This window comes from Thrips palmi, unplaced genomic scaffold (genome assembly GCF_012932325.1).
Source record: "Thrips palmi isolate BJ-2018 unplaced genomic scaffold, TpBJ-2018v1 HiC_scaffold_15, whole genome shotgun sequence".
Lineage (NCBI taxonomy): Eukaryota > Metazoa > Arthropoda > Insecta > Thysanoptera > Thripidae > Thrips > Thrips palmi.
This window is the reverse complement of record NW_023144624.1, coordinates 9,056,876-9,071,337: the sequence shown is the minus strand read 5'-3', so window position 1 is coordinate 9,071,337 and position 14,462 is coordinate 9,056,876. Positions and strand designations below refer to the sequence as shown.

The 14,462-nt window shown below is 65.0% G+C and overlaps 2 protein-coding genes across 4 annotated transcripts; one reads left to right on the top strand and one right to left on the bottom strand.

Moving 5' to 3' along the window:
• The first annotated feature begins 1,517 nt into the window (after positions 1-1,517).
• Positions 1,518-10,491, top strand: LOC117641366 (1-acyl-sn-glycerol-3-phosphate acyltransferase alpha-like). 3 transcript variants are annotated; one of them, XM_034378622.1, is made up of 6 exons: positions 1,518-1,916; positions 5,043-5,221; positions 6,268-6,401; positions 9,134-9,315; positions 9,497-9,662; positions 9,767-10,491. In XM_034378622.1, exons 1-6 carry the CDS (start codon positions 1,914-1,916, stop codon positions 9,943-9,945), a joined length of 843 nt encoding a protein of 280 aa, XP_034234513.1. In that variant the 5' UTR covers positions 1,518-1,913; the 3' UTR covers positions 9,946-10,491. The 3 variants fall into 3 exon arrangements, with proteins under 3 accessions (XP_034234513.1, XP_034234515.1, XP_034234514.1); XM_034378624.1 differs by lacking the exon at positions 1,518-1,916 and adding an exon at positions 4,677-4,944; XM_034378623.1 differs by lacking the exon at positions 1,518-1,916 and adding an exon at positions 4,678-4,931.
• Positions 10,492-10,998: 507 nt separating this feature from the next.
• LOC117641365 (innexin inx2-like) lies at positions 10,999-13,814 on the bottom strand. The gene is made up of 6 exons (XM_034378621.1): positions 13,157-13,814; positions 12,685-12,854; positions 12,431-12,591; positions 11,940-12,360; positions 11,738-11,859; positions 10,999-11,467 (listed from the first exon to the last, which is right to left on the bottom strand). Exons 1-6 carry the CDS (start codon positions 13,446-13,448, stop codon positions 11,143-11,145), a joined length of 1,491 nt encoding a protein of 496 aa, XP_034234512.1. The 5' UTR covers positions 13,449-13,814; the 3' UTR covers positions 10,999-11,142.
• Positions 13,815-14,462: the final 648 nt, after the last annotated feature.

Below are 14,462 nucleotides of genomic sequence, written 5' to 3'. Positions count from 1 at the left end.
TGGCCGCCCACGGCCCGTACAGTGGCTGAAATACTCCCACGTGCAATATTGAATCATGTCGCGCCAATCATCAGCCATAACAGTGTAAACAGTCGACCCGGACAAAAGTCTCGTTTTTTTGCGACTGTTCCCTCCACAGGGCCGAAAGCGGGCGGACTTCCGAGGTACAGGCAGAGGGCTGTTAAAGTCGTTTTAATGGTCGCAAGAAACGCGAGGCGTAGTCCGCTGACTACAGGACGAAAACAGCGAGCTGTTATTTGGAGACCGGCCGAGCTATTCCGGAAACCGCTTTGTAACTCTGACTCTCTCCTACCCTCATGGAGCTCCAAATGAGTGCGACAGAGACCGAGCGACGAAATTAACGACTGCTGCAGAAAGCTTCCCCCTCTTCCCCGTCGTTGGCGACTGATTGCTGATCGAAGTCAAGTCAGCCACATTCGACGGGCAGGCAACCCATACTCCGGGGGCAGGCAGGCAGAGCCAAGGCAGAGCCGCCAGAGCATCGTGGACCACGGCGACGGCTGGACGCGGCCGGAGCGTGGTGGCATGGCGATGGCGAGGCCGTCCGGGCTTGAAATGTGATGACGTCTTGGCGTCCAGCAGGCTACTTGCCGATTCCGAATCGGAGCCTCTTCGCTCTGTCCATGAAGGCGTCCCCTGTGGGTGCGAGAGAGACAGAGCGACAACGTGCCGTTCCGGAATCGGCCGCTGCTGACGCACTTTATCTTGGGGGAGAGGAATCTGGTGAGCGTGCACGGACACCCGGCACGCCAGGCACGCGGCACGCCGGGCACGCCGGGCACGCCGACGTAGTCCGATCCTTTAGTGGTTCAGCTTCGAGTTGGCCGGGGGGGGGGGGGGGGAGGCCTCAATGTCTGAGTGCTAGCTGCACCCGTTTCCGTTTGAAAGGGTTTAATGGAGGTTCCAGGTTTTTGACGCTTCAGGACTGTTTGCCACTCTCATAGTGTCACGCAGAATGGGCCTAGGGTCGCCGGCCCACCAATTTTGTCTGAACCTACTTTACATACCGGAGAGCGGCGCCTATGTTTGACTCGGCGGTCGTGCGTAGGACTGTGTGCGTCACGAGCCGTCTCGGTTTTTGGTTTTAGGTAGTATTAAGTCGATTTTCCGGGTCGAGTGTGGTTATGACCGCTGTAGCTACCCCTCTCCTCCCCACCTGTCGCGCTATTCCGCCGCCCACACTTCTCGCTCTGTCTCTCTCGCACTCATGGAGTTTGCCGGGAGGGTGTGAGAGGGACAGAGCGAGGAGTGCGGGCGGCAGAATCGCTCGACTGTCACCTCGCTTCACCCACCGCGGGGCTCCGCGACAGCTAGCGACAGCGCACGGCCGCCCCCTCCACGACCACCGCGGCTCCCCTCTCCGCTCCGTCCCCGCCCCCTCCCCGCCCCTTCCCCGGGCACCGGGCCGGCGCCGCGGGCCGCGGCTCTTGGTCGCGATGCGCGGCGCCTTTGCGCCTCACTGTCACCCACACTGTGTTCCCGGCTGCCCCGTGACACTGACACTGGAGGGCGGTCGACGAGGCCGAGTCTGGACACGAGGCCGCGTACGCCGCGCACGGTGCAGGAGGACCAAGCAGCCAGGTCGCGGAGGCGAAGGTCGCAGTCAGGTCGCAGCCCTGCCCAGCCCTGGGCTCTGGTTCGACTCTGCAGACTCGCCGCGGTGGCCCCGCCCTACCGCGCCCCGCCGCGCCGCGTCTCGGATTCGCCGATAAGTCAAGTCAGTCAGTGATAAGTCGCGGTCGCGGATGCCCGTCGCTGCGCCCCTGCGCCCCGTCGTCCTCACGTGCTGTCCACGGTCGGGACTTGCCGGGACGCCGCCAGGACGCCGCGCTCTCCGATGCGCTTGCAGGCGCCCCAGGATTGAGTAGCAGTCACCCCCGAACGTGTCCCTCATGGTGAGTGAGCCCTACACGGCCGCATGCCGCATGGCTGACGTACGCTAGCGTGCGCTGTGCGCCCGAGGGCTGCGGTGGGATTGCTAGGATTGCCGGGACTGTGCGCAGTCGGGGAGAGAACGGAGGGCGGCCGCGCGAACGAGCGGCCAGCGAAGCAATTCAAACCAGCGGGCGTACAGTTCGTACCCTTCCCCGGATCGCAATCATCTGAGTGCGCCCCTGCGGCCCGGCCTGCCGGCCTGCCCCTCCCGAGGTCACGGCGTCACGGCCGCGCGTCTTCAGTGTGCTTCAGTGCTTCATTGCACCGGCGGACAGCGCGTCGCGGTCGCCGTGTCTCCGTCCGTCGGTTTCCTTCCAGGCGCGTCCGGGCGCGGCCCTGGAGTTTCGTGCGGTGTGCCGGAGGAAAATTGGAGTGTTCCCGATTAGTGGTGACTTGCCTCCCCTCGGCCTACACTGCATGGCCTCGTGCGTGGCGGTGCGTCGCACGTTGCTCCGCCACGCACCTCATCGACACCTGTTGGCGCCGTTGGCGGCGGCCACACGGTGCACGGGCCCGCACGAGCCCCTCAACGCCCTGCGCTCGGCGGACCTGGCGGACCGCGGCACCTCGGCGTCGGGGCCTCCAGGCGCACCGTGCGGCGGCGGGTACGGGGAACGGTACGGGGTAGCAGCCAGGGACGTCATCGCTATCGGATTCCAGTCGGGGGCTGACGGCAGGGCGGGCGTGAACCTGCAGCCCCGCGCCCCAAAGAGTGGCGGGGGCGGAGGGGGCGGGGGCTATATCAGCGGGATGACAGCAAATCGGTGAACAGCGGAAGGAGAAGAAAATGACTTGGGGCAGAGGGCAGGAACGATACGAGAGGACTCCGCTTTGGAGGGGGCCGCGGAGCCAGACGAGCCAAATTACAACATGTTGTTGTTATCCGCCGTGAAATACTGGGCCCGCCGCGCCACGCCCTGCAAACAATCCACTTTGGCGCCAAAATGTGTACAGCTCGTATCTCGGAGTGGTTCGTCTCGGTTGCGACGAGCGCTGCACGGCCGGCAGAAGCCTAAAACACACGCAGACACGTGGAGCAACTGTCTTGACGCTTTGTTTGTGCCTTTTTGTGCCCTGTTTGCCTTCGAATACCCGAAGGCTATGCCGGGCAGCTGGGCGGGTCGAGGGCCCTGGGGACCTCGATCGGGGCCGCAATCCACGGCCAAGGCCGACCAAGGCCGCAGAGGCCGCCGAGGCCCAAGGCGAAGGACGCCACCGATACGTAAACCGTAAACGCGACGCGCGGCGACCGCGGCGCGGCCCGGCACCGGCCAGCCAGAGTGGACCACAAACACTACGCGCCACGCGCCGCCTGTTTATCCGAGAGCTCCACGACTCCGCCGACCGTGCGTCCTGCGTCATAGTTCGGGCTGCGTGTGGCTGACTTCATGTGCTCCGAGAGCACCGCTTTGCTCACGGCCTGTGGCGGCGCTTGAAACGCCTGCGAGGTAGGCCACCGCTCGTCCCGCAACACACCGGCGTGGAGACGGTGGCCTACCTCGCCCCTGTGAGGACGACAGGGGTAACATAGGCCACCGTCTGCACACCGGTGTGTTGCGGGACGAGCGGTGGCCTACCTCGCAGGCGCTACAGGGTGCAAATCGACGCGGACCTCCGCGTTGTGAACTGTTCTGGACACACGCGGTGCACGGAGGCACGCGGCGTGCCACGGCCACACGGCCATGGCGCGCTCCTCTCCGTCGGCGCGCACGTGCCCGCCGCGGACAAGGACGCCGTTGTCTTGGCAGAGGGCCGGGCCTCGGGCCGGGCCTCGCCGTCGGCGGGTGTCGGATCGCCAGCAAAAACAGAGGCTTCGCTCTGCGCCGCTCCGTGCCGTCGTGCCCATTCGCGATCCGCGCGGCCAGCGTCAGCGTTTCGTCTTCGCTCGCCGGTACTAGGGCGAGAAGAAGCGAGGGCGGCGCGCGGCGCTTTCGACACCCACTCGGCGTGTTTACGCCGCGGTCGCGAGGGGCAGGGCAGGGCAGGGCAGCCCCCGGGCCGGCCTGCCTGCAGATATTGCACTGCTAATCTGACACAATGCGGGAACCACGCACGCCGCGCCGAGCGGAGACGAGCCGAGCCGCTTCCAACTCTTCCCCCGCTTCGGCGTTCGACTCGCTCGGCGGCCCGAGCCGCGAGCCCCGCCCCCGACAAAACAACGGCGGTAGGACGTGACCCGGCCGCCGGCCTCGCACTTCGGCACCGCGGGCCCAGAGTCCACCGCAGGACTCTACCCGGGCCAACGAGCCGCTGTAGTAGTCCAGGCCAGTGGCCACTGCATATGCATGCCCGGATTAGGTTGTCGAGGCGCCGTGGACAAACAAATGCAGCGAGAGTCCCGCAAACAGCGGAGCGGGGAACAGCGCCATCCACTTACGGCGCTCTGAATAAAGCGACGCGAGCCAAGTGGGCGCTGCCTGTGTTCCGGTGCACCGGCACGGCCCGAAGGGCAGCGTAGAAAACCGCCAAAAAATATGGCTTCCCTGGATTTGAACCTTGCACCTGTAGCATTGAAAACAGTAATCACGCGCCTAGCCCAAGAGGCCGAGCGCCGAGTAGGGTGAGTCGCCGTGAGTTGGTGCGTGACGTGTGCGTTGTGCCGGCCGTCGAGAGATCGCGTTACGTGGTGACGTGACGGCTGATAAGGGCCGTCGCGGCCCTGGCGGCCCTCGCCGTGCGGATTCAGGTTCAGGTTCAGGGCGACCCGCGGAGGCCGAGGAGGTGATGATGCATCAGGGACGGTGTCGCCCGCGTCGCCTTTGGACTGCGGCACCGCGGCGTGGACCCCCTAGATAGGGCGTCAAGTTGTGGGCTCTGCGACGCTGCGCGTGTCGAACCAACCGCGAGAGATACCGGTTATTCTGAGTACCGGGCCGCGCCGGCCCGCCGGGCTGAGTTCGGTCGGAGCGCTTACAAAGGCCTCGCCGCGCAGTCTAGCCCACGCTGTCAGCCCTCCGCCACCGTCTGTTGCACAGGTGGGCTTCGCAGGTTCGGCCCACTCACCCCTTGCCGGCCGCCTCAACAGGACCACGTCGTCGTCGTCCTCATCCTGGAGTGACGCTCATCGCTCCGCTGTTTGGTTGCAGAGCGCCATGGGGACCCTGGACGCGCTGGCGGCCTTCGTGCTGCTCATGGTGCTGTGCTCCACGTCGCGCGTCGTGCGGTACTACGCCAAGTGGACCGTGTTCGTCGTGTGGTCCACGCTGTCGGCCTGCCTGCCCATCCCGCTCATGCTGCTCAAGCCGCTGGACTGGAGGAACGCGCTGTGAGTATTCGGCCAGCCAAGGGCTTGGCAAGGCTTGGCCCCGGGCTCGGCCCCGGGCTAGGCCTCGGGCTTGGCCTCGGGCTGGGCCTCGGGCTTGGCCTCGGGCTGGGCCTCGGGCTTGGTCTCGGGCTAGGCCTCAGGCTTGGCCTCGGGCTTGGCCCCGGGCTAGGCCTCAGGCTTGGCCTCGGGCTGGGCCTCGGGCTGGGCCTCGGGCTTGGCCTCGGGCTGGGCCTCGGGCTTGGCCTCGGGCTGGGCCTCGGGCTTGGCCTCGGGCTGGGCCTCGGGCTTGGTCTCGGGCTAGGCCTCAGGCTTGGCCTCGGGCTTGGCCTCGGGCTTGGCCCCGGGCTTGGCCCCGGGCTAGGCCTCAGGCTTGGCCTCGGGCTGGGCCTCGGGCTGGGCCTCGGGCTTGGCCTCGAGCTTGGCCCCGGGCTGGGCCTCGGGCTTTGCCCCGGCACTGGTTGGGCCTTTGACACCCGGACGAAGGCCCGGACGAAGGCCCGGACGAAGGTTGTGGGAATGTCGCTGTCGGCCGGTAGAGTCGTCCTGGTGGCTGACCCCCGGCCGCCCTGACCCGCGCCCGGCTCGACTCGGAGTGCCGCGGAGTGCGCAGCCGATTCAATCCCGAAGAGCCGTTCCGTCGTGCCATCTCTGTCGCACTCGAGGGACGTCCCGCAGGAGTGCGAGAGAGACCACACGACTCTTCGGAAGCGCCCGGCAGGTTCGCCGCGGCCAGAGTGTCAAGAGTCCCGTGTGCTATCGCGAAGAGGCTATACAATGCGATTACCACGGCACGGGTGCAGAGTTGCAAGTACAAGGCCCTCTCATCGGGCGTCGTTAATGAGTCTGACAGTGTCTGTTGCCAAAACAAAGTGATTAAACGGCCACCTGGGACTCATGGCGTTCTAGGAGTTTCTAGCAATTTGGTTGCGCCTTGTGGCGCGGGCCTCTGCCTGGCGGGCGGCGAGCCTCGGCCAAGTGGGCTGGAGTGCTGGACTTGAGTGAGTGCTGGGTGGAGTGCTGGCTGAAGTGGCCCTCCTCTGCCGCAGCTTCCCCGCTCGCAGCCTGCGGGTCCTCTCGCGCGTCTTCGGGGTGCGCATGGAGGTATCCGGCATGGAGAACATCGTGCCCGACTCGGGCAGCGTGGTCCTCGTCAACCACCAGAGCCTGCTCGACCTGCACGGTGAGTTGCATTTTATTTACTCCTTCTCCTGGGCTCTGTAGTGCTTCGACTTTTGCGTTCAACTACGTACGTTCACAACTTAGCCACAAAAAAGGCCCCGACACGCACGCTCTCACTTCATGTTTTCGCTCGAAATTGTTCATAACTCACGCGCAAAAAAGTCCCCTAGGATTCAAGTGAGTCGAGCCTCCCGACAGGCGCGCGCTATCTATCAGTCTTCGCTTCTTTCGACCAGCGGTTGTTCTTGTCGCCGGAAGTGGGAGCCATCGGCAAGTCGGCAGGCGTCGGCAGGCGTCGGCAGGCGTCGGCAGGCGTCGGCAGCTGCTGATTGGCGAGGCACCTGCCGCCATCGTTCAGAGACAATGCCGGGTCCGAGTAGGGCCGAAGCAAAAACGTTCAATTTGGGGACGACTGTACTTTTCCGAACCGAGTTCGAGTTCCCAGGGGCGGGGCGAGGGGAGGGGAGGGGGGGGGGCGCTCTCATGCACAATGGGAAAAGTTAGATCGTGGGAGTCAGAATCCGATCGCGTTGCCAGCGACTTGCCGATGGACGATAAGGTGTGTTGTCACGATCGGCGGTCGGTTGTCACATCGTCACGTCGTCACGTCGTCACATCGTCACATCGTCACGTCGTCACATCGTCACGTCGTCACGTCGTCACGTCGTCGGTCTCGTCGGGTCGGACTGGATTGTCACTTTGTCACTCCCAACGGCCTGTTTTGCCATCCGCCGGCTGTGCGCGCCTATTTTTTCTGACTCTCCCATGTGCTGTGAACTACGTCGACGTGCAAACTGTAGTAAGAGGGAAAAGGGGGGGGCGTCGCGCCACAAAACCTTGCATTGTTGTGCAAATCCTCCAGCGTAGCACGCGAGTTTGTCGCCACTCCTGCAGACTTTGTTTCGACTTTCGACTCGATTCTCGTTCGATTATTCAAGGATCGATGTCGTCGGGGGCGTGCAGGGCCGCGCAGGGCCACGCAGGGCCACGCAGGGCCACGCAGGGCTGGCGCCATAGTTTTCCAAGAGGAGCGGCGCCAGGTCGCGAGGTGACGTCACTCTGATACCGCATACAACAGCATACCGCGGGAACAAAGCGACCCCGGCGGCAGACGTCTTCACTACTCCACTTTCCAATCCTGTTTTGCAAAACATAAACCGAAACCTGTGTCCGTCCTGGCGATTACCATCGTGTGTATACACTGCGAGGTCCCACGCTGGCCATTATTCGGCACTTCACGGAGAGGCCGCCGCTCGCTGCCGGTGCAGGATTTTCGGTTCGAGCGCGTCGTACGGTCGCATGTGACGTTCTGTTCTTCATGATGGGACCTGTTGTGCAATCGGGCGGCTGGGGGTTTTATGTGGGAGACGTTTCCCAGATTCGCATACCCCGATGCGAACATACTGCTTTTACTACTATGTTTCGAGCGGAAAACTTTCCGTGCCAACTGTAGCCGAATATCATTGGAGCGGCCGAGGTGCAATTCCCCGTCGCGGTCCAAAGTGCAGCGCTGGGGCCCGCGGCCCGCCGGTCGAGACTCGAGACCGGTCGAGACTCGAGACCGGTCGAGACGTCGAGACGGCGCCGCGTGGTGCGCTGCTCGGCTCGGTGCCCCCGAGATTAGCGTGGGGCGTGGCTGTGGCCATGCTGTGCCTCTGCTATTAGGGAGGACTCAACAATTAGCGAGTGGCCGGGCCCCGTCGGTGAATCACGACACGTTTGGAGGGCAAGCCGGCACCACTAAACAGCACGGAGGGTCGCAGTCTGCCTGCTCCTGTGCTCGCGGAGGGTCGTCCTGGCCGAAGGTTAAAGGTTGGACGTCTTGCGACCGTTGAAATTGAAACTACCCTCCAGAGGGTGGAGAGTGGAGGGGTAATCTCTACGGCGTCAAGCCACAAGAGGTCGAACCGTGCGCCGACCGGTAGCGTGCCGGCGGTTCGGTGCGTCCAGCGTTTGCATGCGCTTCCACCGGCTTGCCGATGGTTGGGTTGCCTGCCTCCGCGGCGCAGAGCGCGTAACCAGGCCTGGCGCCTGGCGCGAGCCGCGGCATCGTCCGGGTAGTCCGCCGCTGTCCCCTCGCGGCATGCATTTTTAACTGCAGCCGCCCCCTGGCCGGCCTGCGCCCCGCCCGCGGCCCCGCCCGCCCGGCACGTCGAGATGTGGATGAGCGCATAGGGCGGCCTATTCGTGTCCCCGGGCCTCAGGCTGGCCTCAGGCTAGCCTCACCGCGGCCGGTCGATGGATGCCAGTTCCATTTTGAATAAGGAGACAAGCCATATTGATTAGGCCGCCCCGGCAGGCCGGCGGCCCGGCAGCGGCCCGGCAGCCCAAGGCGAGATAAGAAAGAGTCGATGCTGATTAATTGTTCCGCCACTCCGGCTGGGCGCGGGGCCTGTCTGATTTGGGCTGACCTCGCCTCGCCCCCCCGCCCCGCCCCGCCTTGCCCGCAGAGGGCTTGCCGGCCCGCCCCGCGCGAATCTTGGCGCATCGCCGCCCCGCCGCCTTTCGCCCCGTTCGCCTCGACCGCGCCTTCCGCCGGGGCCTCCGCCTCCGCCGGCTCCGTGGCCACACGGCCGGGGAATATTTTGACGAATAGACATCGACCTGTTCGCGGTGACGGGGCACGACGTCATCGCCCGGCGACTCGGGACACTGCAAAGAAGGAGGAAGTCTGCGAGCCCCGCCCCCGCCCCGCCCCGCCCCTTGACTGACTTGCCCTTCGCCTCCTTGCAGTCCTGGCGGAGCTGTGGGTGCGCATGGACCGCTGCGCCGTCATCTCCAAGAGGGAGATCTTCTGGCTGTGGCCGTTCGGCCTGGCCGCCTGGCTGTGGGGCACCATCTTCATAGACCGCCTCAACCCGGAGAAGGCCCAGTCCACCGTCAACTCCACCGGCGAGAGGGTGCGGCGGCAGAAGGTGAGCTTACGCTCGGCTCAGCTAAGCGGCGCCGATCCGCTTTGAACCGCTTTCATCACGCGGTTTCTAGCGCGTGACGCAAGACGCGCCAATGTGGCGATGCGAACACAAAAGGTTGAGTGGTGTTTTTAGTTTTTCCTTTTTGGAGCTGTAAAAGTGTGACGTGTGTGTGTGCCCGCAGACAAGGCTGCTGCTGTTCCCTGAGGGCACGAGGAACGAAGGACCCGACCTGCTGCCCTTCAAGAAGGGCGCCTTCCACGTGGCCATCGCGTCCCAGACCAACATCCAGCCCGTGGTCGTGTCCCGGTACCACTTCCTGGACTACAAGCAGAGCAGATACGACTCAGGTAAGCGGCAGGCCTTGGCAGGCCGGCAGGCCCTAGCCAAGCGCGTTGCGATGGCAACGGCCCCCCACCTGCCCGACCAAGTCTAACACTCGTTCCCGCCGCAGGGACCGTGGTGATCAAGATCCTCCCGGCCATCTCCACGGAGGGCCTGAACAAGGACGACCTGGCCGAGCTGCTGGACCGCACCTACCGCATCATGCAGGAGGAGTACAAGCGCGTCAGCGAGGAGGCCGTCAAGCGGGACAACGTGAACCTGAAGGAGCGCGAGCTGGCCAGCAAGTGAGCCAGTCGGCCGCCGTCGGCGAGGGGCTGCTGTGCTGCACGACGGCCAGCACGACGGCCAGCACGCACGCGGCCTCCAGCGCCCGAAAGCAGGCCTGCGAACGTGCCTGCGAACTTGTGATACTGCCAAGCCTGGCCAAGCCTTGGCAGCTACGGACAGACTAACTGAAGGCAGGCGTTCTCGGCGTGGCATCGCCCGACGCCTCCCCATGTGATTTCTAGTTTGCCACTTCCCCTCATCGCGGTATCGCACTTGGACCGCAGTCGAGTGACTTTGCCCCGGTGCGCGAGGCCAGCGAGGCCCGCGAGGCCCGCGAGGGGGCGTGGCGCGGCGGGAGTTCCATTTCACGGTCCGCGAGTTTCGGCCGCCATGCCGGACTGCCGGACTACCGGACGTTGACGTTATGGGCTACACTTTTCGGATGGCCCTGGCCACCGAGTCCCGGCCTGTCCCGGGGCGTTCTTGTCATTAGCTTGTATTTATTTTTCTTATTGTGTCTAGTTTTAGTGTCAATAACATTACGGAAAGGACTTGCTGTGATTTGTACTGACGTTTTATTTTATTCCTGCCTGTGCCGATCTTAAGAAACAGTTTGACATGAGGACAACGCCATCCTCGCCTTGTTTTTGTCTTCCTTCCTTTAGTTACTCTAGAGAGGGCGTCGCGCGCCGTCTCGAAGTACCACTACACTGATTTACGCCCTGCCGTCCAACCTTAAACCTTAAACCGTGTTCACCGTTCAGGCTTCAGGCGGCCTGACCCGTGCCGCCCGTGCTGTACACTGTGCAGTGTACGTCACCAAGAGGCGGTTGGTTTTTCTTCGATAAACAGCGGCCGGGCTGTGATGCTGCGATAGTGATAGCACCACCGCACCCACCGTGTCCCCGCGGACGCGACGCGGCACGGACGCGCGCCGCCTCGTTCCCACGATGCACACTCGCACAAATTGGATCATGACTGACTAGCAAGTTGTCTTTTCTTGGTCCGCGCACAACAAACATCAAAATAAGTTCCAGTGGCGGCGGACGGCTTCCCGCGGCGGGCCGTGGGGCCTTGGGCATTGGGCCTTGGGGCCGCCGAGCTGTAGTCGACGACTGTTGTTCCCGGCAAGGACTGGCCGACTGGTCCACTGGTCGGTCGTCCCGCGCGGAGCCCTGCCGCACTCCAGTCGTGGCCGTTGGTGCCGAGGAAGCGCCCTCAGAACGGACTCGGCTGGGCCAGGGGGACCACCACCGGGTCGGGGGCGTCCCGAGGGACCAGGGGGTCCAGCTCCTTGGAGTCCGGCGCGGTGGGGGTCTTGGGGCTCCTGGGGCCCTTGAGCGAGTCCTCGCCGCCCTCGTGGCGGTCCAGCAGGATGGCGACCTCGGCGGCGAGCGGGCGGTACACGGCGCGGGGCATGTTCTTGGCCAGCAGCAGGAGGAACAGCCAGTCGCCCGCGTCGAAGTGGCGCGCCAGGGACGCGGACACTTCCGCCGGAACCAGGGGCAGTCCCAGCAACCGGAGCAGCAGCCACAGCGTCAGCCTGGAACGGGACGCCCGGGACGGGACGAGTTGACATGGCCTGACATGACGCATGTCATGGCAGATGCAGGCCAGGGCCCTGCGGGCGCGAGCACGCGCACAGGCTAGGCAACCCATCGGGCTGCACTGCTTGCCGCCGGACGTCGCGGCCCGGCCGAGTTCGGGCCGCACCGCGCATCCGCGCATTGGCGCGTCTGGCCAGGTCTGGCGACCATATGGTGCCAAGGCCTCGCCTCGCCGCGCCTCGCGGGCCGCGGGCCGCCATACGCACCTGTTCCGGCTGGCGCTCCTCTTGGCGCAGATGTAGGCGACCAGGGCCAGGCAGGACCGCAGCACGATGAGGACGGACGCGACGACCAGCATCGCGAACCAGACCCACAGCAGCACGAACACCTGCACCGGGAGTCAGTCAGGATGACGCTGACGGCCGAGACCAGCGTCGGCACAACTACAGAGATAGATACTGCACGCACCTTCTCGTTGACCACGTTGAGCGCCATGACGCAGAGCGCGTCGTGCCGTTGGATGGAGCCGGACGGGCCGTACTTGAAGAAGGTGCACTTTGTGAGCTTGGGGAAGACGGCCTCCATGGGGTCCGCGGGGTCCTCCGGGTGGTCGGCGGGGTCCGCCGGCCCCAGTCGCGATAGCTGCGGCTCCGCGAAGTCCGGGTACGGGTCGAGCCTCTGCAGCCGCTGCAGCAGCTGCGGGTGGGCGGGGGTCTCGGGGACGCCGCCAGAGCCACCCAGCACGAGCGCGCCGTAGCTGAAGAAGCGGCCGCCAAGCAGGCCGTCCAGCATCAGCGCGTTGGCCACCACGTTCACCAGGTTGAGCAGCTCCGCGAACCAGTAGCCCGACGCCCACAGCAGGTGGCTGTTGAGCGTGCCGTGCATGTACCTGCGCGGGGTTCCAGAATCAGCTCAAAGCCGAAGGCGCGCGGCCTCGCGGAACGGGAAATGTGGCTTACTTGGCGAGCAGCTTGACCTGCTTGAGGCGCTGGTCCGAGGCCACCACTTCCTGCAGGCGGAGTCCTTGCAGCGACCCGGACACCAGGCCGCCCTCCCACATGGTCCAGGCGGCGTAGGGCGCGAAGAACATGACGGCCTGCATGCCCAGCACCAGCGGCACCTGCGGGCCGCGGCGGGGCGTCCCGCGGATCAACGTGCTGGCTGGCCCCTGGTCCGTGACCATCACCATCACCATCACCATCACCATGCTTACCCACTGGTAGTAGGCGTGGCGCCGCACGGACGCGCCGTGCTCGTCGGCCACGTCGGCCACGTGCTCGTCCAGGGCGGGGTCCACGCCGAGGTTCTGCATCAGTCCCTGCAGTCCGGGGTGCATGGCCGCGGCGGTCGCGTCGCTCGGCTGTCCCCAGCGACGGCGAGGATCTGCAATCGCAGCAATAGCAATGCAGCAGCAGTAGCAATAGCTGTAGGAATAGCAATAGCAGCACCAGTAGGAAGAGCTAAAGTGAGCGCCTGGAGGCAGACAAACTCCTGCCACGGTTGTGTAACGGGACTGCCTACCTTCAGGCGCTCCCCAAAAGAGGAAAAGGGTCCACGCTGGATTGAAATTGGTTCCTTGATTTCCCCTTCAAAATTTTCATTTGGCTTTGCCTTGACCTTGCGATACACTCCCACAATTTACTGTCTAAATGCCCGCCACAGCGCAGCGAGGCAGCGAGGCGTACCGGAGGGTCCGAGATGGAGCTGGCGGCGCGGCCGCACCACGGTGTAGGTGGTGGCGATGAAGCAGTACGTGTTCATGACGCGCTCGGGCACGCCGGGGTCGTCCTTCTGCTGGATGCACTGCACGGGCTCGCCCAGGTACTGGCGCGCCGACACGAGCAGCATGAGGAAGAGCAGCAGCACGGCGGTGACGCGGTGGTGCAGGGCGGACCAGAGCGACGACAAGTGCACCTCTCCGGGCGCGTTGGTGCGCACCACGCTCCGCAGCGCGCCGAAGACCGTGAGCATCGTCATGCTGGAGCAGTCCGGGCCGCGGCACCGGGGCAGCGGCTAGGGAAGTTCCAGGGCGTGCGAGACGCCGACAGCACGCCGTCAGCACGCCGTCAGCACGCCGTCGTACCGGCCGCCACCGAGCGCACCACCCGCGTCGCAGGGTACTCGCGGGCCATGGTTGTCGCACTGCTGCACTGCACTTGCACTAGGTAGTCGCACCAGGTAACGTTGTCGGCGGCGTTGACACGCGTCGCGGCACTGTGACGCACTGCATATCCTCGCCACCGAAGCTCGGCGGCCCCGGCGCGGCGAGTGTGACTGTGTGACTCCGTGGCGCCCCCGTCCCGACGTTTGGCGCGCGCGACGCGTCCGCAACGTCCGCAACCCGGCGCGGCCCCCAGCGAGCACTCGACTCTACGCCACGCCGCGACGCAGGCAACACTCAGGCAGGCAACAGTCAACGAAGCGGCAGACTGGCGCGGTGCAGCGGGGCGGGGCGCGGCGGGGTGGGGCGGGGCGGGGCGGGGCGCTTCGGTCGCCCATTGTGTTGTGGGCGATCAGTTCCCAGGCAGGGAAGGACATGGCGGGCGGGGCGGCCAGGGCATGCCCTACTGACTGATTCCGAGAGCCGTTTTCGTCGTTCTTTCTCCCTCGCTCTCGCGGGGCGTGCCTTCCGGGTGCGAGACGGACAGAGCGACGAAAGCGACTCTCGGAATCAGTCTGCAGTAGGCGCTAAACCGTGTAATCGAAAGGGACCCACATTGCCCCCTCCTCCAATTACAGGACGCACACGAGGGCCGTGGGCTGCTCTGGGCTGCTCTGGGCTGCTGGGGTTGGGTGGGCGTCAACTCCATGATCCCGAAGGAGACGTGTCTTGCCTGTACACAGACTCGACTGAGCCGCTTGACGTTCAACCTTAAAGTCGCCCCCTTTAAACGTGCTGCCAAAACTGGAAGGGGCACGGCGTCGCGAGCTTGTCCGGGTCAGTGTCACACTGCGGCTGCATCCACGTGGGCGCTCGCGGCGCACGGCGAC

Bases quoted from the DNA above. Each gene is read 5' to 3' on its own strand.
- LOC117641365 (XM_034378621.1), bottom strand. From the start codon at position 13,448: ATGACGATGCTCACGGTCTTCGGCGCGCTGCGGAGCGTGGTGCGCACC. The intron at 12,592-12,684 runs GTAAGCATGGTG...CGCGGCCCGCAG, and splicing joins GCCACGCCTACTACCAGTGG to GTGCCGCTGGTGCTGGGCAT. The intron at 11,860-11,939 runs GTGCGTGCAGTA...CTCCCGGTGCAG, and splicing joins TCAACGTGGTCAACGAGAAG to GTGTTCGTGCTGCTGTGGGT.
- LOC117641366 (XM_034378622.1), top strand. The intron at 6,402-9,133 runs GTGAGTTGCATT...GCCTCCTTGCAG, and splicing joins GAGCCTGCTCGACCTGCACG to TCCTGGCGGAGCTGTGGGTG. The intron at 9,316-9,496 runs GTGAGCTTACGC...GTGTGCCCGCAG, and splicing joins AGAGGGTGCGGCGGCAGAAG to ACAAGGCTGCTGCTGTTCCC.